Source organism: Anneissia japonica, unplaced genomic scaffold (genome assembly GCF_011630105.1).
Source record: "Anneissia japonica isolate Jap-2015-1 unplaced genomic scaffold, ASM1163010v1 scaffold287726_len2788222_cov184, whole genome shotgun sequence".
Taxonomy (NCBI): Eukaryota; Metazoa; Echinodermata; class Crinoidea; order Comatulida; family Comatulidae; genus Anneissia; species Anneissia japonica.
In genome coordinates, this window is record NW_022705125.1 from 1,058,518 (window position 1) to 1,079,605 (window position 21,088).

At 34.4% G+C, this 21,088-nt stretch overlaps 1 protein-coding gene across 4 annotated transcripts in view; it reads left to right on the plus strand.

Moving 5' to 3' along the window:
- LOC117105363 (P2X purinoceptor 4-like) overlaps nucleotides 1-14,001 on the plus strand; it is a 65,254-nt gene extending 51,253 nt beyond the window's left edge. For 3 of the 4 annotated variants that reach the window (XM_033246491.1, XM_033246489.1, XM_033246490.1), the window contains exons 8-11: nucleotides 821-948; nucleotides 2,011-2,167; nucleotides 6,927-7,040; nucleotides 13,171-14,001. In XM_033246491.1, the coding sequence (XP_033102382.1) occupies nucleotides 821-948; nucleotides 2,011-2,167; nucleotides 6,927-7,040; nucleotides 13,171-13,230 (459 nt within the window). In that variant the 3' untranslated portion in view covers nucleotides 13,231-14,001. Of the gene's footprint in view, nucleotides 1-820; nucleotides 949-2,010; nucleotides 2,168-6,926; nucleotides 7,041-12,427; nucleotides 12,475-13,170 lie in introns of all 4 variants that reach the window. The other variant, XM_033246492.1, reaches the window with a different exon arrangement.
- Nucleotides 14,002-21,088: the final 7,087 nt, after the last annotated feature.

Sequence of the window (21,088 nt, forward strand, 5' to 3'; positions counted from 1 at the left end):
TATATATATATATATATATATATATATATATGTAAGCCTATGTACATGTATATTTATATATATGTGTGTATGTGTGTAAGTGCACGACTTTAAAATTCAGGCATATTAATAGAAATAGCCCTCTAACTCCAAACCTATAAAAGCCATCCCCTAAACATTCATTGGCGCCTTGCTTCAAATAACAACTCGTTTGGTTTATTAGGATATTGAATATCCGGAATAATACATTGTTAAAAATGTCGAAACTCTTAATATTTGACAGCCATAAATTATAGAGACATCAAAGTTATTAGCAATATAAAACGAATGAATCACCAAACGTAGCGAGATGCTCAGATGCAAATGATCGTGGTCTGTTTATCATCATTAAAGGACTAGGTAAACCTAACAAGTGAGCATCGTTAGCTTTAAAGTTGTCGGTTGTATTACCAGGGGGGACAAAATGCTAGCTGACTATGCCCTATATACTTACGATAGATAATAAACTGTATATCTAGGACAATTGCATGATTATGGTTAGCGCATTGGCTTCGAAGCTGATTTAGGCCTAGGTCTTATCGAGAATCAGAATTACAGAAATGATGACGATGATGACGAAGATGATAATGATAGAATGTTAATGATGACAATATTAGTGATACAACTGATATTTATTATAAAAACCAACTATAAATAGGCCTATATAAAATTAATAAATACTTCTTTTATAAAAAGAAATTAAAAAACACTTGCATTAGTACTTGTCTCATAAAAAACTTCTGAAAAATAAGTAATATTTGTTGGATTGTTTTACAGTTTCATGTTTATTTCGGATTCACAGGGCGCCATCATTATCGTCGACATCCAATGGGATTGTAATTTGGATGAGCCTGAGGAAAATTGTGTACCGAAGTACCGGTTCACAAGATCCGATGTAGACGAGAGTGGTGCTAATGGGTTTAATTTTCGGTACGTATGAAAGGCCAACATTCTAACTTCTCAGGATTTATCGTAGGCCTATTTGTTCGAATAAATGGAACCGCTTTGAATAAACACCCCCTCTAGAACCTCCTTCAAATAAACGCCCCGATGCGTTTATTTTTTCCTCGATCGAAATTTACGCCCCTTTTTTCTAACATAATGGGATCAGGAAGACTTCATGATCACGCAATTTAACACAATTTGACGGTAATTATGTCGTGGTGTACCCCATTTAACAGTGAAATTTAGGGGCGTTTATTTCTGTATTATACGTATCCATTTTACAAAAATAATAAAAAATGAAACATCTCCCTCCAATAAAATTCCCCTCAAAACCCTTCTAAAACAATTATATACCTGTCATTGGCGTAGGGGCCGTGGGACGTGCAAAGGGATTTTTTTTCGAGATTTTTGTTTCGGAATGCTTGACCATTACCACTGGTACGTGGAATTTAAATCTAAAATTAGCTTGTCAGTGGAGTGCCGTGTTCCCCTCTTCCACATTTCTTATATTTTCTTCTCTCTTTTGTTTTTGTTTTCTTTTGTTTTTTGGGGGGTTTTTTGGGTGGGGGGAGGGGAGGAATAGTAGCTCCATTTCCCTATTGATCCACTCCTGTTGTCTATACTGTATATCTAAATGAAAAATACGTATATACTGTATAAAGACAATCAAAATATAACAACGGTATGAATTAATCGTAAAGTTAAGCATTTTGATGTACTGTACTGTTGTTACAATATGTGAGTTATTAATCATCTATGTAAATTTATGCAACATTTTAATAATAATAATAATAATAATAATAATAATAATGATAATAATGACGATGATAATGATAATGATAATAATAAGGATAATAGTAATAGTGGTGATGATGATTACAAAGACGACGACGTCGACGAAAATGACGATGATGATGATGAAGACGATGATGGTTAGGATAATGATAATGACATTGATAATACGGTAACAATGTTTCAAAACATTAATGCAAAGAAATATTATTAGTACAGTGGCTGACTAATGTATTAATATTTTTATCCTAACAGGTGGTCGTATTATTACAAGATAAATGGTACATTATACAGAACCTTGACAAAAGCATATGGAATTCTATTTAAAATAAAGATTAGCGGACAAGCGGGGAAATTTTCCGTTGTACCACTGATGTTAAACATAGGGTCCGGGCTAGCTCTTTTATCACTTGTGAGTATTATCAATAAAGCCCTGTCCAACCCATCAGGTTTAATGTGACATATCTGTTATTTTCCCATAAATGACATCATCATTGGTATGATATAACATCATATCCCAACCATATATAGGCATTGGTACTGTATTGTCACAAATATATATATAATATCTATAATATATATATTACAATATATATCATATATATAATATATCTTATATATATAAATATATATATATATAAATATATATAATAATTATTATTAATTATTATTATTATATATAATTAAAGTTATTATAAAAACGATAATGTTGGTGGCGATTATGAAGGCGACATCTGCAATAACAACAATAATAATATATTAATTTCTACATTTAATTAATCCGATGGCGGTTTTAATTAAATTATGCAGTTTAGTTTACAATGTTCACATTAATAAAAAGAAAACAAAGAATTGGTGGAGTTGGCAAAAGTCATGAATATGACTCACATTGTTTAACACGGTCCCTAACATATTTGCGTCTATAGCATCAGTTACCAATATTTCTAGAATCATTAATTTCAATTAATACTAATAGAAATTTACATAATTATGGAGAATTATAATTGTTTTGACTTGAAAAGAATTTGTGTTATTAATATGAACGATATCCAAACGAGGTTCTGAATTATCTTTCATGATTTAATTGTTTCCTATAATTGCACTCCTTTATGTTTTCATAGACAGTAATAAATCGTATATCGAAAATTTAGGTGGTTTACAAGTATCAGAATAATACTGCAATAACACATATCAAATTTATTCGGTTTATCATAAATCAAGAATATGAGAGTGAATATGGATGGGATTCTTTTAATGTTTGTGATGTATAGATCAAACAATTTAAAATTTACAAATGTCTTTTAGGTCTATTAGTGACAAATGAGGTGAATATAGGTGGTTATTGATGATAGGGAGTTTGGAAAGCGGGTAGGCCTAAGTTATAACGCATCCCTTGAATGTAGATAAACCGTATCATATCATGAATCAGGGAAATTTGATTATATTTAGTATGGCACCGATTAGCTCATGAATATTTACTCCATGTAGCGGCTTAATCGAATTTTGCATTTACCTTCCAGAGTAAAAAGCTAATATGTCTGTATATGTCTGTTTGAAAAAAAAAATCATACGCTAACACATTAGGCCTATATATGGTAGTGAGTAGGACCATAAATATGCACAAAACGACAGGCCTGGATATGCTTAGTTATCTAAGGTTAACTGGGCTGTTTTAATATCGGTACGGTGTACACAGACGGCCATTCGTGAGAGCGCGTTCCGTACTTAACCTTAAGTATTATAGGTACCTGCTATATAACTAGTCGATTATGCTTGCTTTCCATTCCTAGGGTTCACGGTTTAATTAAGTACTTTTAACTGTACAGTTAAAAGTCCTTGGTTTAATTTTTGGTAACTCTTTTTAAAGGTTTGTTTGTATTAAAACCTCTGTAAAAGAAAACCAATTTAATCTGTGTATTGATAGTTAATAACTAATATGAGCAATTTAAATCTAACTGACATATTTTTATGGATTTTTGTTTTAAAGGAAACATATACTGTTTGTGTCAAATTGATAAATTTATACTATTTGTTTGTTGTCGTACTTATATTTTTTAAGCAAAGTTGTTGGTTTTCATTTAAATATTAGAACAATAATATTATTCTTTAGCATTAAGCAGCGTTTACGTAACGCCTCTAATATAGTGTGACCACGATTACTAGTAATCACTCGTCACAGTAGCGTTGTTGCGTTTGCGTAACGCCTCTAATTTAGTGTCAACCATGATTACTATTCGTCTCAGTAACGTTGCTTGCGTTTGCGTAACGCCAGTGTCAACCATGATTACTATTCGTCACAGTAGCGTTGCTTGCGTGTGAGTAACGCGTCTAAATTAATCTAGTGTGAGCCATGATTACTAGTCGTCACAGTAGCGATGCTTTCGTTTGCCTAATAAAGCGTCTAAATTAATCTAGTGTAAATCATGATTACTAGTCGTCACAGTAGCGTTGCTTGCGTTTGGGTAACGAGTCGAAATAATCAAGTGTGAACCAAGATTATTAATCGTCACAGTTATAGCGTGGCTTCGTTTGAGTAACGCGTCTAAATTAATCTAGTGTGAACCAAGATTACTCAGTTGTCACAGTAGCGTTGCTTGCGTTTGCGTAACGCTTCTAAATTAATCTAGTATGAACCAAGATTTAATAACCGTCACAGAAGCATTGCTTGCGTTTGGGTAACGCGTCTAAATCTTGTGTGAACCATGATTACTACTCGTCACAGGAGCGTCGCTTGCGTTTGCGTAACGTATCTAAATCTAGTGTACCAAGATTACTAGTCGTCGCAGTAACGTTGCTTGCGTTTGCGTAACGCTTCTAAATTAATCTAGTGTGAACCAAGATTTAATAACCGTCACAGAAGCGTTGCTTGCGTTTGGGTAACGCGTCTAAATCTTGTGTGAACCATGATTACTACTCGTCACAGGAGCGTCGCTTGCGTTTGCGTACCGTGTCTAAATCTAGTGTACCAAGATTACTAGTCGTCGCAGTAGCGTTGCTTGAGTTTGCGTAGCACGTCTAAATTACTCCAGGGTGAACCAAACCTTATTTTCTCTCTCCCATGATTGGCTATAATAATTATTAACATATTTAAATAAAAAAAACCCATGTTTAAATAACTTTACAATTGGACAAAGAAATATACACAAATTAATGATACAAAAGTTGGATAAAAGAAGACAGATATTGACACTTAAAATTATAGCATCGACTCAGGTACACACAGATTTCATTTGATGCTAGCATAAAACTTTATTAAGCAGATTAATTTTTTTTTATTAGAAATATCACAAACTTAAGCCTATCTTTAGAACTCGGTTACTAGCTTCCTAAGAAATGTCTGAGATATCGGTAATATTTATCAAGTTAACGTTGCCATATAAAACATCACTGAATTGAATTAGTATATTCTAAAGTGGATTACTGGGGTATCTGGAATATCACTGACTTATCCATTCATCGCATACAGAACGTTATGTATCATATTCCTTAGAAATATTACATCCATCACATAAAGAATGTTACGTACCATGTTCGTTAGAAGTATTATCAATTTCAAGTATGCTAAACGGGTTACAAGGATATCAATGATAGCATTGAGAAAACTAATGTATTTTATTTCGTTTAAAGTAGATCTTACATGAACGAATTCAACAAGTCCTTCTTACACTGCGGGTACTGTACTCTAAGTGACATTCTCAACCAGTCACAGGATCGAGAGCGATGGATGTTTATACCAATAAATGCTTACTTATCCGTTGGTAAATTGTGACTGCGTGCGCAAATTAACTACCTGTATTCACCGCGCGGGATAGTAGTATCTTTAAAGCATCCGAATACCGAGTTATTTATCGTATATTTAAATTGATTATTATCACTCATGCCTAACTATCATCAACGAATCGAGTTCATACGATGTTTATAAAAAGACTGTTTAGTAGCTTGGATATTATGCTCTAATGTTTTAGGTATATGTATTGAATTGAGTAACATCATCGTTTAAATTTACGACGTAATCGTCTATGACTAAACAACGCTTGGTATTATTATTAATACATGGATTAACTGATATCAAGTTACTTATGATGTTATAACTAACACACTTGCAATAGTGCTTTCAATGGTGGTTATAATTGATAGCATAGTGGTAAAGATGATTGCCTTCTAATTCCAGGTACAGTTTCTATGAGAGCATGGACATTTTTTTTTTTACTACCAAAAACCACTCCACTCCATAAGCCTCTTCTTAAAGAGACTTTCGCTGATAAAATCATCACATTATTACATTGAATCAGCCGGTCTTCTGGGATACGCTGGAAGGGTCTCTATAAATATAATTTAAAAAAAATTGATTCTAATCAACGTTGTAAATATTTCTTGCTAAGCCTAGGAAAAGAGCGTATTCTTGGCTAAATAACATGTTCTGATTGGTCAATTGTTCCAATTTGGTTCACACTTTGAAAAGTTCCATTGTGCCTGTTAAATAATGTTCATGTATGACTGATCGAGGAATACTCCCGAGGGAGTGGAAGTTATTTCTAATAATGTGATACGCTGAGACTTAATTATAAAGTGTTACTTAAATGCAAAACATTATTATTATTATCAAGCTATTAATATTATAAATATTAGTATACGCGGGTTACCGATTTATTTAGCCTATATAAACACTTTTATGACACAAATAGGCCTACTATAGCGTAAATATCGGTGTAACGTTTAGGAAGATCAGGTGTCCACTCAATATGCAATAATTATAAAAGGATTGTATTTTATGTAGCAGTTTCGTGGAAATTCAGTTAGGAAAGAATACGAGTTGCGTGCCAAATAAATTATACTGAATGCACATTATATGTGAGTATTATGGTATACTGCAAATCGATGCCTCATTCAACAGCCATTTCATATTTTACGCAGTGGCGGTGCCGACGGGAGTGTAAATGGGAGAGTCACTGGCCACCCAAAACCTCCAAGGGATCTCTGCTCGTCCTGCACCCATTATACATTTTCCAGATTCCCTCTCGTCTGATTTACACGATCGATAAATTATACTCTATTAAATATAGTGTAAATTAGAACATTTTTCTTTCTGTTTTTATAAGCTACAGTTACATTATCGTCGTTTAATAGATGGCAAAATGTGCTTAATGTATTTTCCCTTTGTTTTCAATTAGGCTACAGTAATGTGTGATGTTGTTGTGTTATATGTACTAAAGAAACGGCATCTGTATAAAGAAGTCAAGTATCAGAATGTATCTCACAACGAAGAAGAGTGCGAAGAAATTGAGGTATGTCACAAAATTGCTCCCAATACAAACTTGTTTTTAACCAAACATAGAGGGTAGGCATAGCCTATGTTGCATGAGTAGGTTTATTAAACATTGTGCAATGCCAGAGAGTATGGGAGCACCAGGGGCCACTGTATATGTTTTATAACTTTCTTGAAACAAAATAGGTTCCGAATCTGTTTCTAAATCATGGGTCCTCTTTTCTTGCATGTATGTGTTAAAGCCTACTAAAGCCTACACGTAGGCCTAGTTTACTGCTGCTATAACAATTACGTATGCACGTATACCAATACCTGTTTGTATGTAGTAGGTACGCACCGCTATGGCACATTAATATTTACGATAACATAAATCTTGCTCGTAAAACCTACATTATCTATATACACGTATTATAATAACCTACTGCGTGTCCAAGATACACGTAAAACCTACTTAATTTACAGTACAGTTATATACACGTATAAAAACTACTTTTCTGTACGATAAACTTAAGAGTTGCAGGACAATAACTATACAAAATGACATGTTCAAGATTATAATTATTTTGATGATGATTACGATAATGATGATGATCAAGCCTAACGAAATGATGATGAAGAAGATGAGGATGATGAGTAATACGTGATGAGTAAAAATGATGATTACAATAATGATGACGATAATAAGCCTAATTCAAATGATGATGATGATAATGGTGATGATGATGATGATGATGATGATGATGATTATGATGATGATAATGATGATGCTGATGATGATGATGGTGACAACAATTATGATAATGATGATGATGATGATGTTGATGATAAGGACGATGATGAGGATGAAGAGTAATAAAAAAGGATAGGCCAACAGAATAGGTAACATAATAGTTAACAAAAACTAAAATCTCATTTTAGCCTAATGTTTTGCGATTTAAAATGTGTAGATCTATGTAAAAATTCAAGAAGCTGTAACCAAACACAAAATAAAATTATAATGATCATTAATAAAAACCTAAGGTAAGCTTTCTTCAAAACACATTTACAGTGACTCGATCTCACAACATCGATTGGCTATAATAAATACTGTTTTAAATTCTGAACATAGCTTAAAATACAAAATTAAGATGAAGAACATCTATCTTCACTAACTATAGCCTTGACTTATGTAGGCACTCAGCAACCATGAGTTAATCAAACTAGTATTCCTAATTTTAAAATATAAAATTATAGATAAATTTTCAGTAAAATGCTTTAAAACTGCAAATTATTTGTGTACAACATAGGACCTGTATTACAGTTAAGCCGGGCACTCACAGCTTCCGTCGGTCGTCGGCCGACGCGATTTGGCTTTGCCACGACGCGCGCAACGGATCGTTTTTAACGACGATTTGTCCAAACTGCCATCACAATCAACAGATGGCGTCGCGTCATTGCGCGCACAGGGAACGAAGTTGGGTTCGTCGTACGACGCAGTAAGTGCCCGGCTTAAAAGAGAATTAAAAATATACACTGCCACCCTAAGATGTTATCGATCAGTTTTCAATAATTTAGAAACGTTGCTAAAAAATCTTTAGATTTATTGCCAGATTGCAAAGATTATCGAAATGATAATTTTTTAAACGTCGAGGATTTTTTTTTTCATTCTAATATTCAATGTAAAGCGAAAAAATGTATTTACTACACACATTTAGCATATTTACTTGTCAGGGTTTTTTAAAGTTCAAGTAGGCCAATATATCAGACTTAAATGGCAGTTTATATCATTTTAAAATACCCGATGTACTACTATATTCAGCAATAGGAACGTTTATCGACAAGGGCAATTAAGTAATTGGTAGGCCACAGCAAAACCCATATGCACATTAAAGAACCGGTACCCTATTAAAAAAATCCCTGTGTGCTCAGTCCAACAGGGAAACGTATTTCGACAGAGACGTTGGTCGGTGTACAACATAGCCCATGTGCACTATTAAAAACATATTACTGTTATGCATATTATATTTATGAAAACCCCGGTGTACCACTCATTACAACCCTAGTGAATGGGGCAGCGCTACTAACACTGCGGTTTCTTGGTTGGTCAAGGTCTCGGGTAGTACCGGTACTAAGACCAATAAGATTTAATTTTGTCGGACGACGACTACATGTAGCTTGACGCGGCCATTAATTCTCAGGCCTATGGCGCGCATGCTTGTAGTTAAGTAAGTGCGTGTACAGTATAGTTGCTATAGGCCTAAGCTGAAAATCGACTGATTGGCTATGACGATAGGCGTAGTAGTTTGCGTATATGAAGTCATTATGACATCGTTGTTTTAACTGTATGGTCAGCATCTTAATTTGGATTTTATGACTGCTAACGCTCTCCATGATCGGATTTCATTAGATTAATTTCCCATGATTCTGAACTGCTGAAGGCACCGAGCAGTACGGTATGCGAATGTCTCACTACCCATTGATTTTTACCTGATTTGATATTATAAACATCCTAACTAAAATTACATATATACAGTAGATCTATTATTACAGTAGGCGAAAAAATGCATACTTAAACTAAAAGCATAATAAACGTTTATAATGATACTGTAGGTCTAACACCATATTTGTGAAACGCCTTGATTACCAAAATTGAACCCCACCCCACAACCCCTTCAGAGGCCTACCATGCATCTTAAGCTTCTTTTGAATTTTAAAGATAGACATAATTATAAAAATTAAATTGTAATTAGTGATAATTGTATATAAAAAAGTAAAATGTTTATTCGTATATTTTTGTCAGGATTCTCCCAAAATGAAAATCATACAGCCGATCTGACGTCATAACCAAATTCGAATTGCATTCACTCGTTTATGTATTTGAAAATATAAACATCAAGCACGTAAATGATTACATTACAATAGCCTAAATAGGCCTACATAAGTCTATATGTGCTGGCCACCTCCAAATATAATGTGGGGAAGCAGGTTTAGACGTTTATAAAATTTAAAGCCAAACACAACCAAAGTAAATTATTCTATGTATGTTAATTGCAAAACAGATGTTATAATTGATTCTATTTCCATAGACAAGCTATAAATAGGAAAATAATAAAGTACTGTATATTACATGGTGAGGGACAATGCGACGCGTTCACAATGTATTAACGTCTGCAGCATCATAAACGTTTTGTTAGATTCAGATTTGAAAATAATTTCCATATTGTTTATTATTAAAATTTACATTGCAGTCAACTGTTTAGCGAACAGGTGTTTATTGCAAAAACAGTGTTAAACGGTAAACCACCTAGCCAATATCTCCTTTTTTTTTAGATTTTTGCATAGTAACACAATCGCTTATGTAATCCCTCCTTATCAGGCACGGGGCTACAGAAAGACGAAGATAATAATTAAAAAAAAAATGGAAATCTGTCTATAGAAAACCTTTCGCAACATGACCACTATAAAAGATGGGTTAACGACGCCTGGCGGAGGTAACTCCTACTCCCGCTCATAAATAAATGAAAGTCATTATTAAAAACACTACATTCTTTTTGTATTTTAGTTTCTATATGTATTGATACTAGTAGAGTGGAGATATCGGGGAGATGTAGCATGCTTTCTAAGCCTAGAGTCCTGGGTTTAAATCCCGTGCCATCACAATTTTTTTTTACTACTAAAAACGCATTTCCACTAAAAAAAAACTTTTTTAAATGACTCCCTGATAAAGTTTCACGACCCTGAACATCACCCGACCTTCTAAGATACACTTGAAGGGCTACCCTCTCTATACTGGCCAGCAGGCAGATGCAGGATTTGGCGGTAGACCTGAGTGTCCACACCACCTCAGCCTGACCATGGTTGGGGCTAAGGTGCAAACATTTTGAGAATATGGACCTCCAGATGCCCGAAAATTGCACTCCCAAACCTTAAAAATCTTACCGGTAATTCATATCAACAATGCAATACAACAATTATTTTTCTTAATACAATTTAGAAGGGGGGGGGGGTGCGAATGCACCGTCTGCACGCTTCCTGCATCTGCCCCAGCTATAAACATGGTTTAAAAAAAACCTTATACTTATTCTTTATTTGTCATAAAAAAAAGATATTTTATGAAAATTAATTTCCTTGGTAAGACATCGTACTCGTGTTTTAACTATACAGCGACTATTTACAGGTACACTTAATTATAAATCAACATATTTACCTGTCAATGGAACACAACACATAAAATATTCATTGACAATGCACGTTAGATAAAAAAAGATTGTAAATAGTTATTCATGTCATTAATATACTCACGTGAACTGGCTTGCCTGAAGCTTTTGATTTAGTCTAACCTGATTACCAATGTACTGATTCATATAATTTCATTTGAAACGTACAGTAGTTACGTGACTGGTGGTATATTTGAATAGTAGGCCTATTATTACGAACCTTCAAGCATATGCACAAAAAATTATGATTATCATAGTAATTATGGGAATAATTATTCACTTTCAAATCCCATGACAATTCAGTTTTTGCGTGATTCAATCTTTCGGGTGCCAATGTTTAAACCCCGTTCCTTTTAAAAGGTGTTATTTTCTACAGTTATTAGGATATATAAACACACATCAAAGTGGAATCCCATTATTTGACGTCATATACATGTTATGTCCACCTCAACTATTATATACACTGAAAAATGTAAACATGCTGAGCTACATCTTCAGACGTAGCGAGTAGCAAAGGCGAACTCATTGACCATCATGACGTAGGCCTAGGTATCGCGTGCGCGTATGGCTTGAACTTTTTAACCAATAGTTGCCGTACGCTCTGTAAGTTATTACAACACTGGGAAAGTGATACACTCAGTGTACTGTGGAATTATTTGAAGTGCCACCTAAATAATATAAACTTGAAAATAAAAAAAAATGAATTGCTTACTTTAAATAATTCGCTTGGTTATTTTCTTGTAAGTGAATATTATCACTCATTCTACCATTCTATAAAAATCTTTGTATAACCCGTAATTATTTTTAAAAACAAATCTTAGTACAGTATTTTCATAATAAAATGAAGCTGATTTCTTTTTTAATCCTAATACTTGCTGACAATTGATAACGTAATGCATTTGAATAAGCAACTCATTTTTGGAAAGTTTCTTGTATGCGTGGCATTATACCTTTATGAACCTTGGGAAGTGGTGTACGTAAGGCGTCCCCCTCCCCCACCTCCGAGGCTAAATGAGCCATTAGTGATTAATTTTGTTATGGTGTTAAAGACCATAAAATATTTTCCAATGACAAGATAAAATTGTATATTTCAAAAATGATCCTAAACTGAAAAATAGATCTCATAAGTATTATTTAATACTGTATATTAGTATATTAGTATACCTATCTAATACTAGTGTATATTATTTCTCTATCATTTTATCTCCAGTCAATACGAAAATACATATCAGCATTCGACACTTAGAAAGTCTACAGGTTAGTTTACACTTAACGAATGAATCTGTAACTAGTTTGGCATCTCACCATTTACGCATCACATTTTTTTTTTCAAAATTTGCACTCTAACATTTTAAAAAGCATATTTCTATCAACATTAGTTTTCCGTTTTAGTTTAAGCGTGTTAGGAACCTTGATTTTATGTTATGATATTCCGATAACATTATGTGATTGTTAATTCCTCTCATTCTGTAATTTTGTAGGGCGCTAACTCATAACACTCAACGAGAAATTATGCTCGGATACATAAACATAACTCACACAATCACGCATTTATTTAGTTGCTTTTTAATTCACATTTCATTCCCTAAGCCAATCTACCGCACGTCAAATAATGTGTTTTGAATGTTAGCAATTATAAAAAATGATGTAGTTTACTTAAAATAAAAATTCCGCTCGTACAAAATGTGTTCAACATGATGAGTTATGACCAATATACTAAATGTGTAGGCATATTGCGTTGAAGCAGCGATACCACCACTTAACCAAGAGTGAAAAGTGTATAAAATATGAATAAAGTTTTAGAATTATAAAACTTTATTCACATTCACTATTTACTTTTACATATAACTTGGTTGAGCAATAGGTAGTACAGATCTCTTATTGCTATCAAACGTTAGCGTTTGGCATGACGTATGAATTTAATCTGTTTTATTTATGGTTGTTTTCCTTCAGATTCAAAAGATGTCGGCCAACCACAAAGGATTGGAATCAAACGATATTTTACTAACCTAATGTAGGCCTATAGCTGTACAGTCAATCACTTGCAGACTGGGTTTGGAAGTTTGTGTTGGATGCCGAACTAGATATAAAAATATCGAATTTTGGAAAACAAAATACGACATTGTTGTAGTAAAATACAGTAAACAGGGCATAAACAGTAGTACTGAATTAAAGTACATCAAGCCCAGAATGCAATGCTTCAATTGACATCCTTGAAGATGTGATTTTAAGAAATATATATCAAAAATAAATCCAACCCTAGCATGTATAAAACGGCAACAGTTGTTCTGGAAACAGAATAGAAAGCAATACAATGGATATCAACTTATACAGTTTCTTTTAAGCTGTAGAACATTTTACGAGTATTAAATGTAAGTTTGAAAATGTAAATCACATTTAAGCTGCTAGATGGAACATGTTAATTGATCCAACTGATCTTGGCACAATCTTGCTTTAGTAAACAGACGGGTTTCGCCCTCTTTCGAGGATTTGTAGACATCGGTTTATATAAAAATGAAATCAGATCAATACGCCGCGTTGATCAGAAGCGCAGTACTTTTTTGACGATGTATCCAGACATGATTGATGGAGATTTCAATTACTGACATGACGAGTTGCAGGCAATAGCGGTTTACAAATTCACACTTACTGCTAATGTTGCTGAATACAGCCGAATGTGACTACCAAACGCGGGTTATCACTCGCCTCAAGATATCATCGTACCAGATCATCCATTACACTGATTACTTGTATTTTAATCCAAAACAAGTAATAAATACACATCTAGATGTGTATAAGAGACAGGCTAGACAACTGCAATAGAGAGTCTATAATTTTTATTTGTGTTAAAGAATATAGTTATTATAATAAATATAAAGAACAGGAAATGACGTACTTTTGCTGGGCGAAACAGATGTCAAATGTTCTTCAGCTTGTGTGTTTTCGTGACATTCTGTTTATGTTGTCACAAATTTTGTATCGTCTACGGTTCCATTTGTTGATTTTTTGTCATAATGTACTCTGTTTTGTGAAAAGCTAGTAGAAATGACCAACACCATGGTGGTATAGTAATAAAAATAACCCTAAAAACGTATGTGTATTTTGCGCTGTCCTAAAGAATTTAGGCTGGCTTTATATGTCAATAATGACTAAAACTTTGATAAGGAGTTGTTCATAAAACCGGTGATGTTGAAGTATTTGTGGGTAATACATTGATTTATTGAATATAGAAAAATAGCAACCAATGTCTCCATGAGTATGTAATTCAACGTCAATATCTCATCCTCGTTAAAAAAAAAAAAAAAAAGTACCGTACCATTATAACTAAGCCGGGCACACAATGACGCTCGAACGTCCGACTCTCAGACGAAGCTGTCTCCGCTCTTTGTTAAGGTGGCTCACACGTTGTGATTTTGCTGACGATAAGCTGCGCTACGATACGACTGCAACATTTGGAACACGATCGTACGCTTCCATTTGAATATCCGAGTCATGTCGTATACATAATGCCTCTCTCACCTTGTCTTAACTTCCGCGCACCAGATTTAAGGCCATTTTCTACTAGACGAATTTATTCGCGCGTATCGAAAATTTTCGCTTATGTATAGCGCAGTTAAATTTTCATTTCAAGATTCTCAATTGCGCATGCGTATGGGTAAACATTTTCGATTCGCGCGAATAAATTCGCCTTAGTTGGTTTTCCACTGGGCGAATTTATTCGCGCGAATCGAAAGCGTTGGTTCATGCGCATGCGCGTTCACACTCCTATCGGAGTTTTTGCGATGCGAAAAAATGCGCAACCAATCAGAACTTAGGAAGCGAACCGACGCTCTGATTTGCGCGAAGAAATTCGCCTAGCTTTAGACTGAGCGTGTTGTTAGCGCAGCTTGGCGTAAGCAAAACCGCAATGTGCGTAAGGTCTCGTCGATGCGACGATTGCTGCTGATTGTCGGTACCAGTCTGAGCGGATCGCCATTAAAATGATCCGTTGCGCGCACGTCGTCGCGTACACGTTCTCTCGGGTCGATCAACGACCGTGGGACGCAGGGTGTGTCCGGTTCTACATTCGGATTTCTCTCGGTCGTCACTAGATTGGAACTTTTAGATCTTAATCTATCTTGTCTTTGTTTCATAACAGCGGAGATATCATCTCCAATCGATATAGGCCTACTCATTCACATACCTACTTTGCAAGGATTACAAACTTTTTTTTCAATTTTTATCGAGGTTTTAAATTCTTCCCATGGCAACGATTACTTAAAAGCAATTTATACTTTCAGACATTCATAAACATTACTTGATCGGTCACACTCTACCATGATTAAGATATTTCTGCGATTTTAGATAGACCTATCGACTTTAATTTACGAATGATTTACTTCGGTCAAGTATTCGTCAATATTAGCATAATTCAAAGATGCGCTTAATTAGTGAATATCTGTCAATCATGATAGATAGCCCATGCACCAAATGAAAGTACTGTTACAACGACCATATTAAGATTAATACGCCGTACGGTTGTTTTTGTCTTTTTTCTTCTTTTTTTTTCGTTTTTGTTTTGTATTTTTATTTTGTTATTTTTTTTAACCAAAGCTTGACTGTATCGATCCAGCAAAAGAATAAAACAACATGTAAACCAAGGGAATGTTCTCTTTATAACGAATTAAAGATGATTTGGGCTGCTCGCATTAATGACTAATATCCAGACAATCATATTTATCCACTGCATCGACGTCCATACTTATTAATCAGCACTTAAATTATCGTAACAATCTGAGACCTAAGTATGATTAAATGCGCTCATATTCCGCCTAATTGCTTCCCACGAAAAGTGCTGAATTTATCCACTCTTAACCGCCCGCTATGCGTGGGGACATTAAACAGTTTATAAACAGGTACGCGTGTTTCCTTACCTCCGATATTGGTGGATTTTGATTGAAACCGATAACCGCCCGGCATATAGCTGTAATATTAATTATACGATTAATTACAATTGATTGATGACGCGCTACATGCTTGGATCATGGATGATAGGTCATCCATATAGCTCCTATGATCATTAAAGATCTGCGAGGTGCTACATTTGAATGTATTGCCGTAAACTAGGTACTATTGTAGAAGTGTACAGACCCATTCTATATTTATTCCAATGTTGTTTAGTACGTAGTTAAGTATAGGAAAATAATAATATTATTTTTTTTAGCAATTGTGCAATGTTCATTTTTCATATATGAAATTATTGGTAAGTTTTTACTGAAAAGGTTTACAGTTTAAAATTATATGAACTTGAACCTATTTGGAAATTGCCAAAAATGATTAACTAAAAACAGAATTACATTACTTGCAATGCATCCATTAAATTATTACTAAACAGATGAGCTTCCTTCTGTAAATGGTGCATATTATTTCTTCATTTTAATGTTTGTGCATTTTTAGCACTTGTATAAACCTAAAGAAAAATCACAGTTTAATTATTGATCGTTGAAAACAGATACGACGGCTTGAAATAATAACTAAAAATATCCAGAATACCATTCGACAAAATGATCGATTAGTGAATCTATTAAATACATTATATATAATCGATTAGGCCTACATATAAGTCTATAGTTATGACGCTCTAATGCCTTATCGATTTGAAATCGGTTGTTGATGAAAAATTGTAAACTTATAAAAGTTTAGCCCTTTTTTTGCGTTGAATATACTGCTGTAAATTTATACAAAACTTGAAGGAACTGTATTTCTTTGTGAAATACTATTTTTGTATGTAGGAACTAAGCATTATTTTAAAGTTCTTCACAATATTAAAAACTGTCATGTACACGAGGGTTTTTTTTGTATCATAGGTCTACTGTTTGATGTAATACTTATTTATTACCATAGGAAACATGCAGATGTAAAAAAAAAAAACTATATAAACATAGGCATAAATTGTAAATTATGAATCATTGTGTTATATTTATGATGAAGAATGTAGTTTATTAACCTATGGAACCATGTCACATTGCGTTTGCATGTTTTAAAAGTTGTGTCCTGACATAACTAAAGGCATAGCCGATAACCCGTCAGATAGGATGACTGATGAATGAATAACGACGATATTCTGTACATATGTATAGAGGTAATGGTTTTGAAGAAAAGGTATAAAATGCAATCACTAGTATTACATACCGCTATTGACCTTCTCTAAGAGTAAAGTTGAATTTTGAATCATGCGTTCGTGATTCGAATGGTAAGCTTTATTAGCTGCTGCAAATGCTTAATTCGGCTCTATTTCAACAAGTAAATCAGCAAATCATTTTTAGGGCAATATCGTTATTCGTTAATTGAATAATGATAGTTAGAATAGGGGAGTTTTAGGATATCTACCGATATCTAATTTGCATAATACAACGCAAAGTTTTCAAAAATGTCAAAATGATAATCTATTAAGGCCGACTCAAACTGTGTCAATCGACGGTCGTCTGAACGTCAGCGACGATCTCCTCTTGCTCTGCGAGAGCGTGATTGCCACCACCGTCGATTGTCACCTGAGCGTATCGGGTTTTTTTTTAATGATCCATTTTGCGACAAGTTGCTGTCTGAATAGAGTCCAGCCACCTTGTGGAAGAATTATTCAAAATTATGGAGCAATAATAGGCCAATTCAATAGAAAAAACAAAACCCAAAATGGCATTCGACAGCAAGTAATTAATAATAAAATAACAAATGTGTGATGTGTTCATAAGCATATGACTTTCATAATTATGACAACTATTACCAATATTTTCAAGTTCTCTTGTAGATTAGAAAGGTGCACAAATTATATTGTGAAGTTCTGTCCACACTATAAAGTGTTTTATGTGTCGGGGTGGTGCCGGGGGGGGGGTGCCAGGGAATTCTTCCTTCCCCCCCCCCCACCACTCCGCCAGGAAGAAAAACTACAATTCGTCGGGGAGAAAAAAAATCTATATGCATTTGTAACTATTAGTAGACTCTATCTATAAAACCCCTAAATTGTCATATTTTTCGGGGGACTGCTTTCAAAACATGTTGAGCGACGCCAGACCACGCCCATTTTGCTTTCGTCTAGAACATCGCCCCCCACTCCCCCACCGTCGGGCAAATTTTGGTGCCACCTCTGTTATGTGTGTGAATAATATCTGTGATTTGCCGATATTATGTATGTTATGAGTTATTACCATGGCTATATACCGGCAGATCACACTGTGACATAAAACGTAATGATGTGAACAGAACTTAAGACATATATATTTTGTTATACTTTAAAGTTGAGATTTAAGACTTTGTTTTCCAAATCTGGAAATCTGAGAAATCTCCAAATGTTTTGAAAGCTATATCAGTATGCTTCAGGTTATGAGGTTAGGGTATGAAAAAAAAAATCGTAGACTAATAACTATATTACTCGAATGTGAAATTAGATTAGTTATTCCAAGTTTTAAAATATGTTAAAGGCTGAAATACAAAATGAGAGACACACGAGATGTATTCCAAATTGTTGAAATCGAAGAGAAGGGGAAAGTAGGTATAGTGCTTAAACTATCGCCAACTAATTGCCAGAAAAATTGAACGTCAAAACTCCCATTGGAATGTTATTGTTGTAATTACAACTAGTAACATAATACGAGGTGACGCGTTTAACCGAAGCTTTGACATATTGTCGACTGAATCTTACATTACAAAGCACATCACGAAGTCTACTCAGAAACCGTACTTAATTTTTGAAATTCGATGATTTCTCAATATAGTAACTCTCATAATATTGTAATAGAGGTTGAAAATTCAAAGAAATGTTATTAATATTTTAAAAGGATGTTTGAACAGAAAGAACGATTAACGGACGGAACAGCTATCTTCAACTGAATAATTTTGGTTTGTAGTGTGTAAATATCATAAAAAAATGTATATTTTAATGCCCAGTTACCACCAATTTGTAAGATTATTCCAGCCATAACTGATATGATGTATTGTAAACAATATACAAAGGTGCAAAAAAAGGACAAATATCTGAGCTCCAGGTTGAAAATTAGATTTTGATAGCATGAAGTTAATTTCATGGAAATAGAAATAATCCAATTTATATAGTTTACATAAATCTGAAACGCTTCATTTCATAAACATTTGGCGCAAACGCAATACTGCAAAGCTTTGATAAGCCAAACATAAATAATGCATCCCTTAAAGCAAATGTTTAGACGCGTCACATTGATTTTAAACGCGTTAATAAGTTTATAAACGCATTATGTTTGCGTTATGTCGATTTACAATCTAGAGCTAGATATTGAAATCTTCCACAACTTCGATGAATGTATAGGTTAATGGTATGAAGTGAAATTTAATATATGAAAATCAGCTACAACAGGTATTTTCTTTTGTACAACAGAGTAGGCCTACCGCTCGTACAAGATTAACTTTACTTAGTAGCTTTATGGAATAAACTGAAGGTTTTAATTTCAAAATGATATAAATACCACACGTTCGTTCTCAAAAAATTATATATAGCTACCGGCAAGTCATTTCGAATATGTGAGTTTGACGCCTATAATCAATAAGACTCTACGAATCACTCTTTTATTAAACACTCGATGAGAACGAATTGAGAGTGAAGTTAGTGTTTATTAGTATTTATATTTTTGTGCCGTTATGCGATGAGGGTGTCCGTAGATTACAATGACAACTCAATTAAATTACAGTCACCCTTCCTAAGCAATACGTGATGTTTCTTATATAAGTATAATAAATTATGTTTCCTTAACATCATTTGTTGGAGTTATTGTGTAAAGACAGGTTGTTCGATGCTTTTTATTATGAAGACAAAATATCTTTGGACACGATGGATGAAACTTGCTCATGTGAACGGTCACGTTCGAGCTCGACAAATCATTGCTGATATATCTAATCATTCAATCATCATTTAACTCGTATGACTGATAGGGAGCAATATAGGGAGCATTCGATTGAGAACGTAGACGAATGAGAACATTGTATGAACGAGTTTATCGTGACTGGCGGCGTCGCGTGCGTTTTAAGTTTGGTTTCCATAAAAATCGCTACACACTATCGGCGACTCCTCTGGCGATGCTGACTGGTCATTGGAACCCGGGAGCGTTCCCGATTGCGTTGGGAACAGCTACGAAATACAAGGATTGCAGTGAAAACGCTGTAGCGACTGTGTAGCTATTGTATGGAAACCGATCTATGCGACCGTTCCCGATTGATTCGGGGACAGCTAAGCAGTGCCAGGATTGCAGTGTAAACACTGTAGCCACTGTGTAGCGATTGTATTGAAACCAGGCATTACGTTCTATTGTAAAATTGTAAATCAGTTTCAATTTTTGACGGCGCAGTGATCGACACACCAATGTTTCCTAGTTCTGATTCGGTCTACGGCGGTTCGGGATTTCAGGAAACACCATAAAGCCTGGTTTCCATAAAATCGCTACACTGTCGCTACAGTGTTTTCAGCGCAATCGTTGTACTGTGTGGCAGTCCCCGACGCAATCGGGGAAGGCTCAACGATTCGACCAACCAATCAGCATCACCGAAAGCTGTTGACAATAGCGTGTAGCGATTGTATGGAAACCAAGCTTTACGCAGCGTTTAGAGATGCTCAGTTAAATTAATATGCAGTCATTACGTTCTACGTTAAGTCGTTGCAAATAGTAAGCTCCCTATTGACTGGCCAGCCTGAGAACACTGCAATATAAGGTTACCAGATGCAAGATTTATTGTGATTATTATTATCCCAAAACATCTTGACGTTTAGAAGTTCTCTAAAAGTTAACCTTTTTATATTATATTATATCTATTCACTAAACACGTTTATCACAATGACCACAGATTCATCTAGAAAAGTAACACCTTTGGCCTA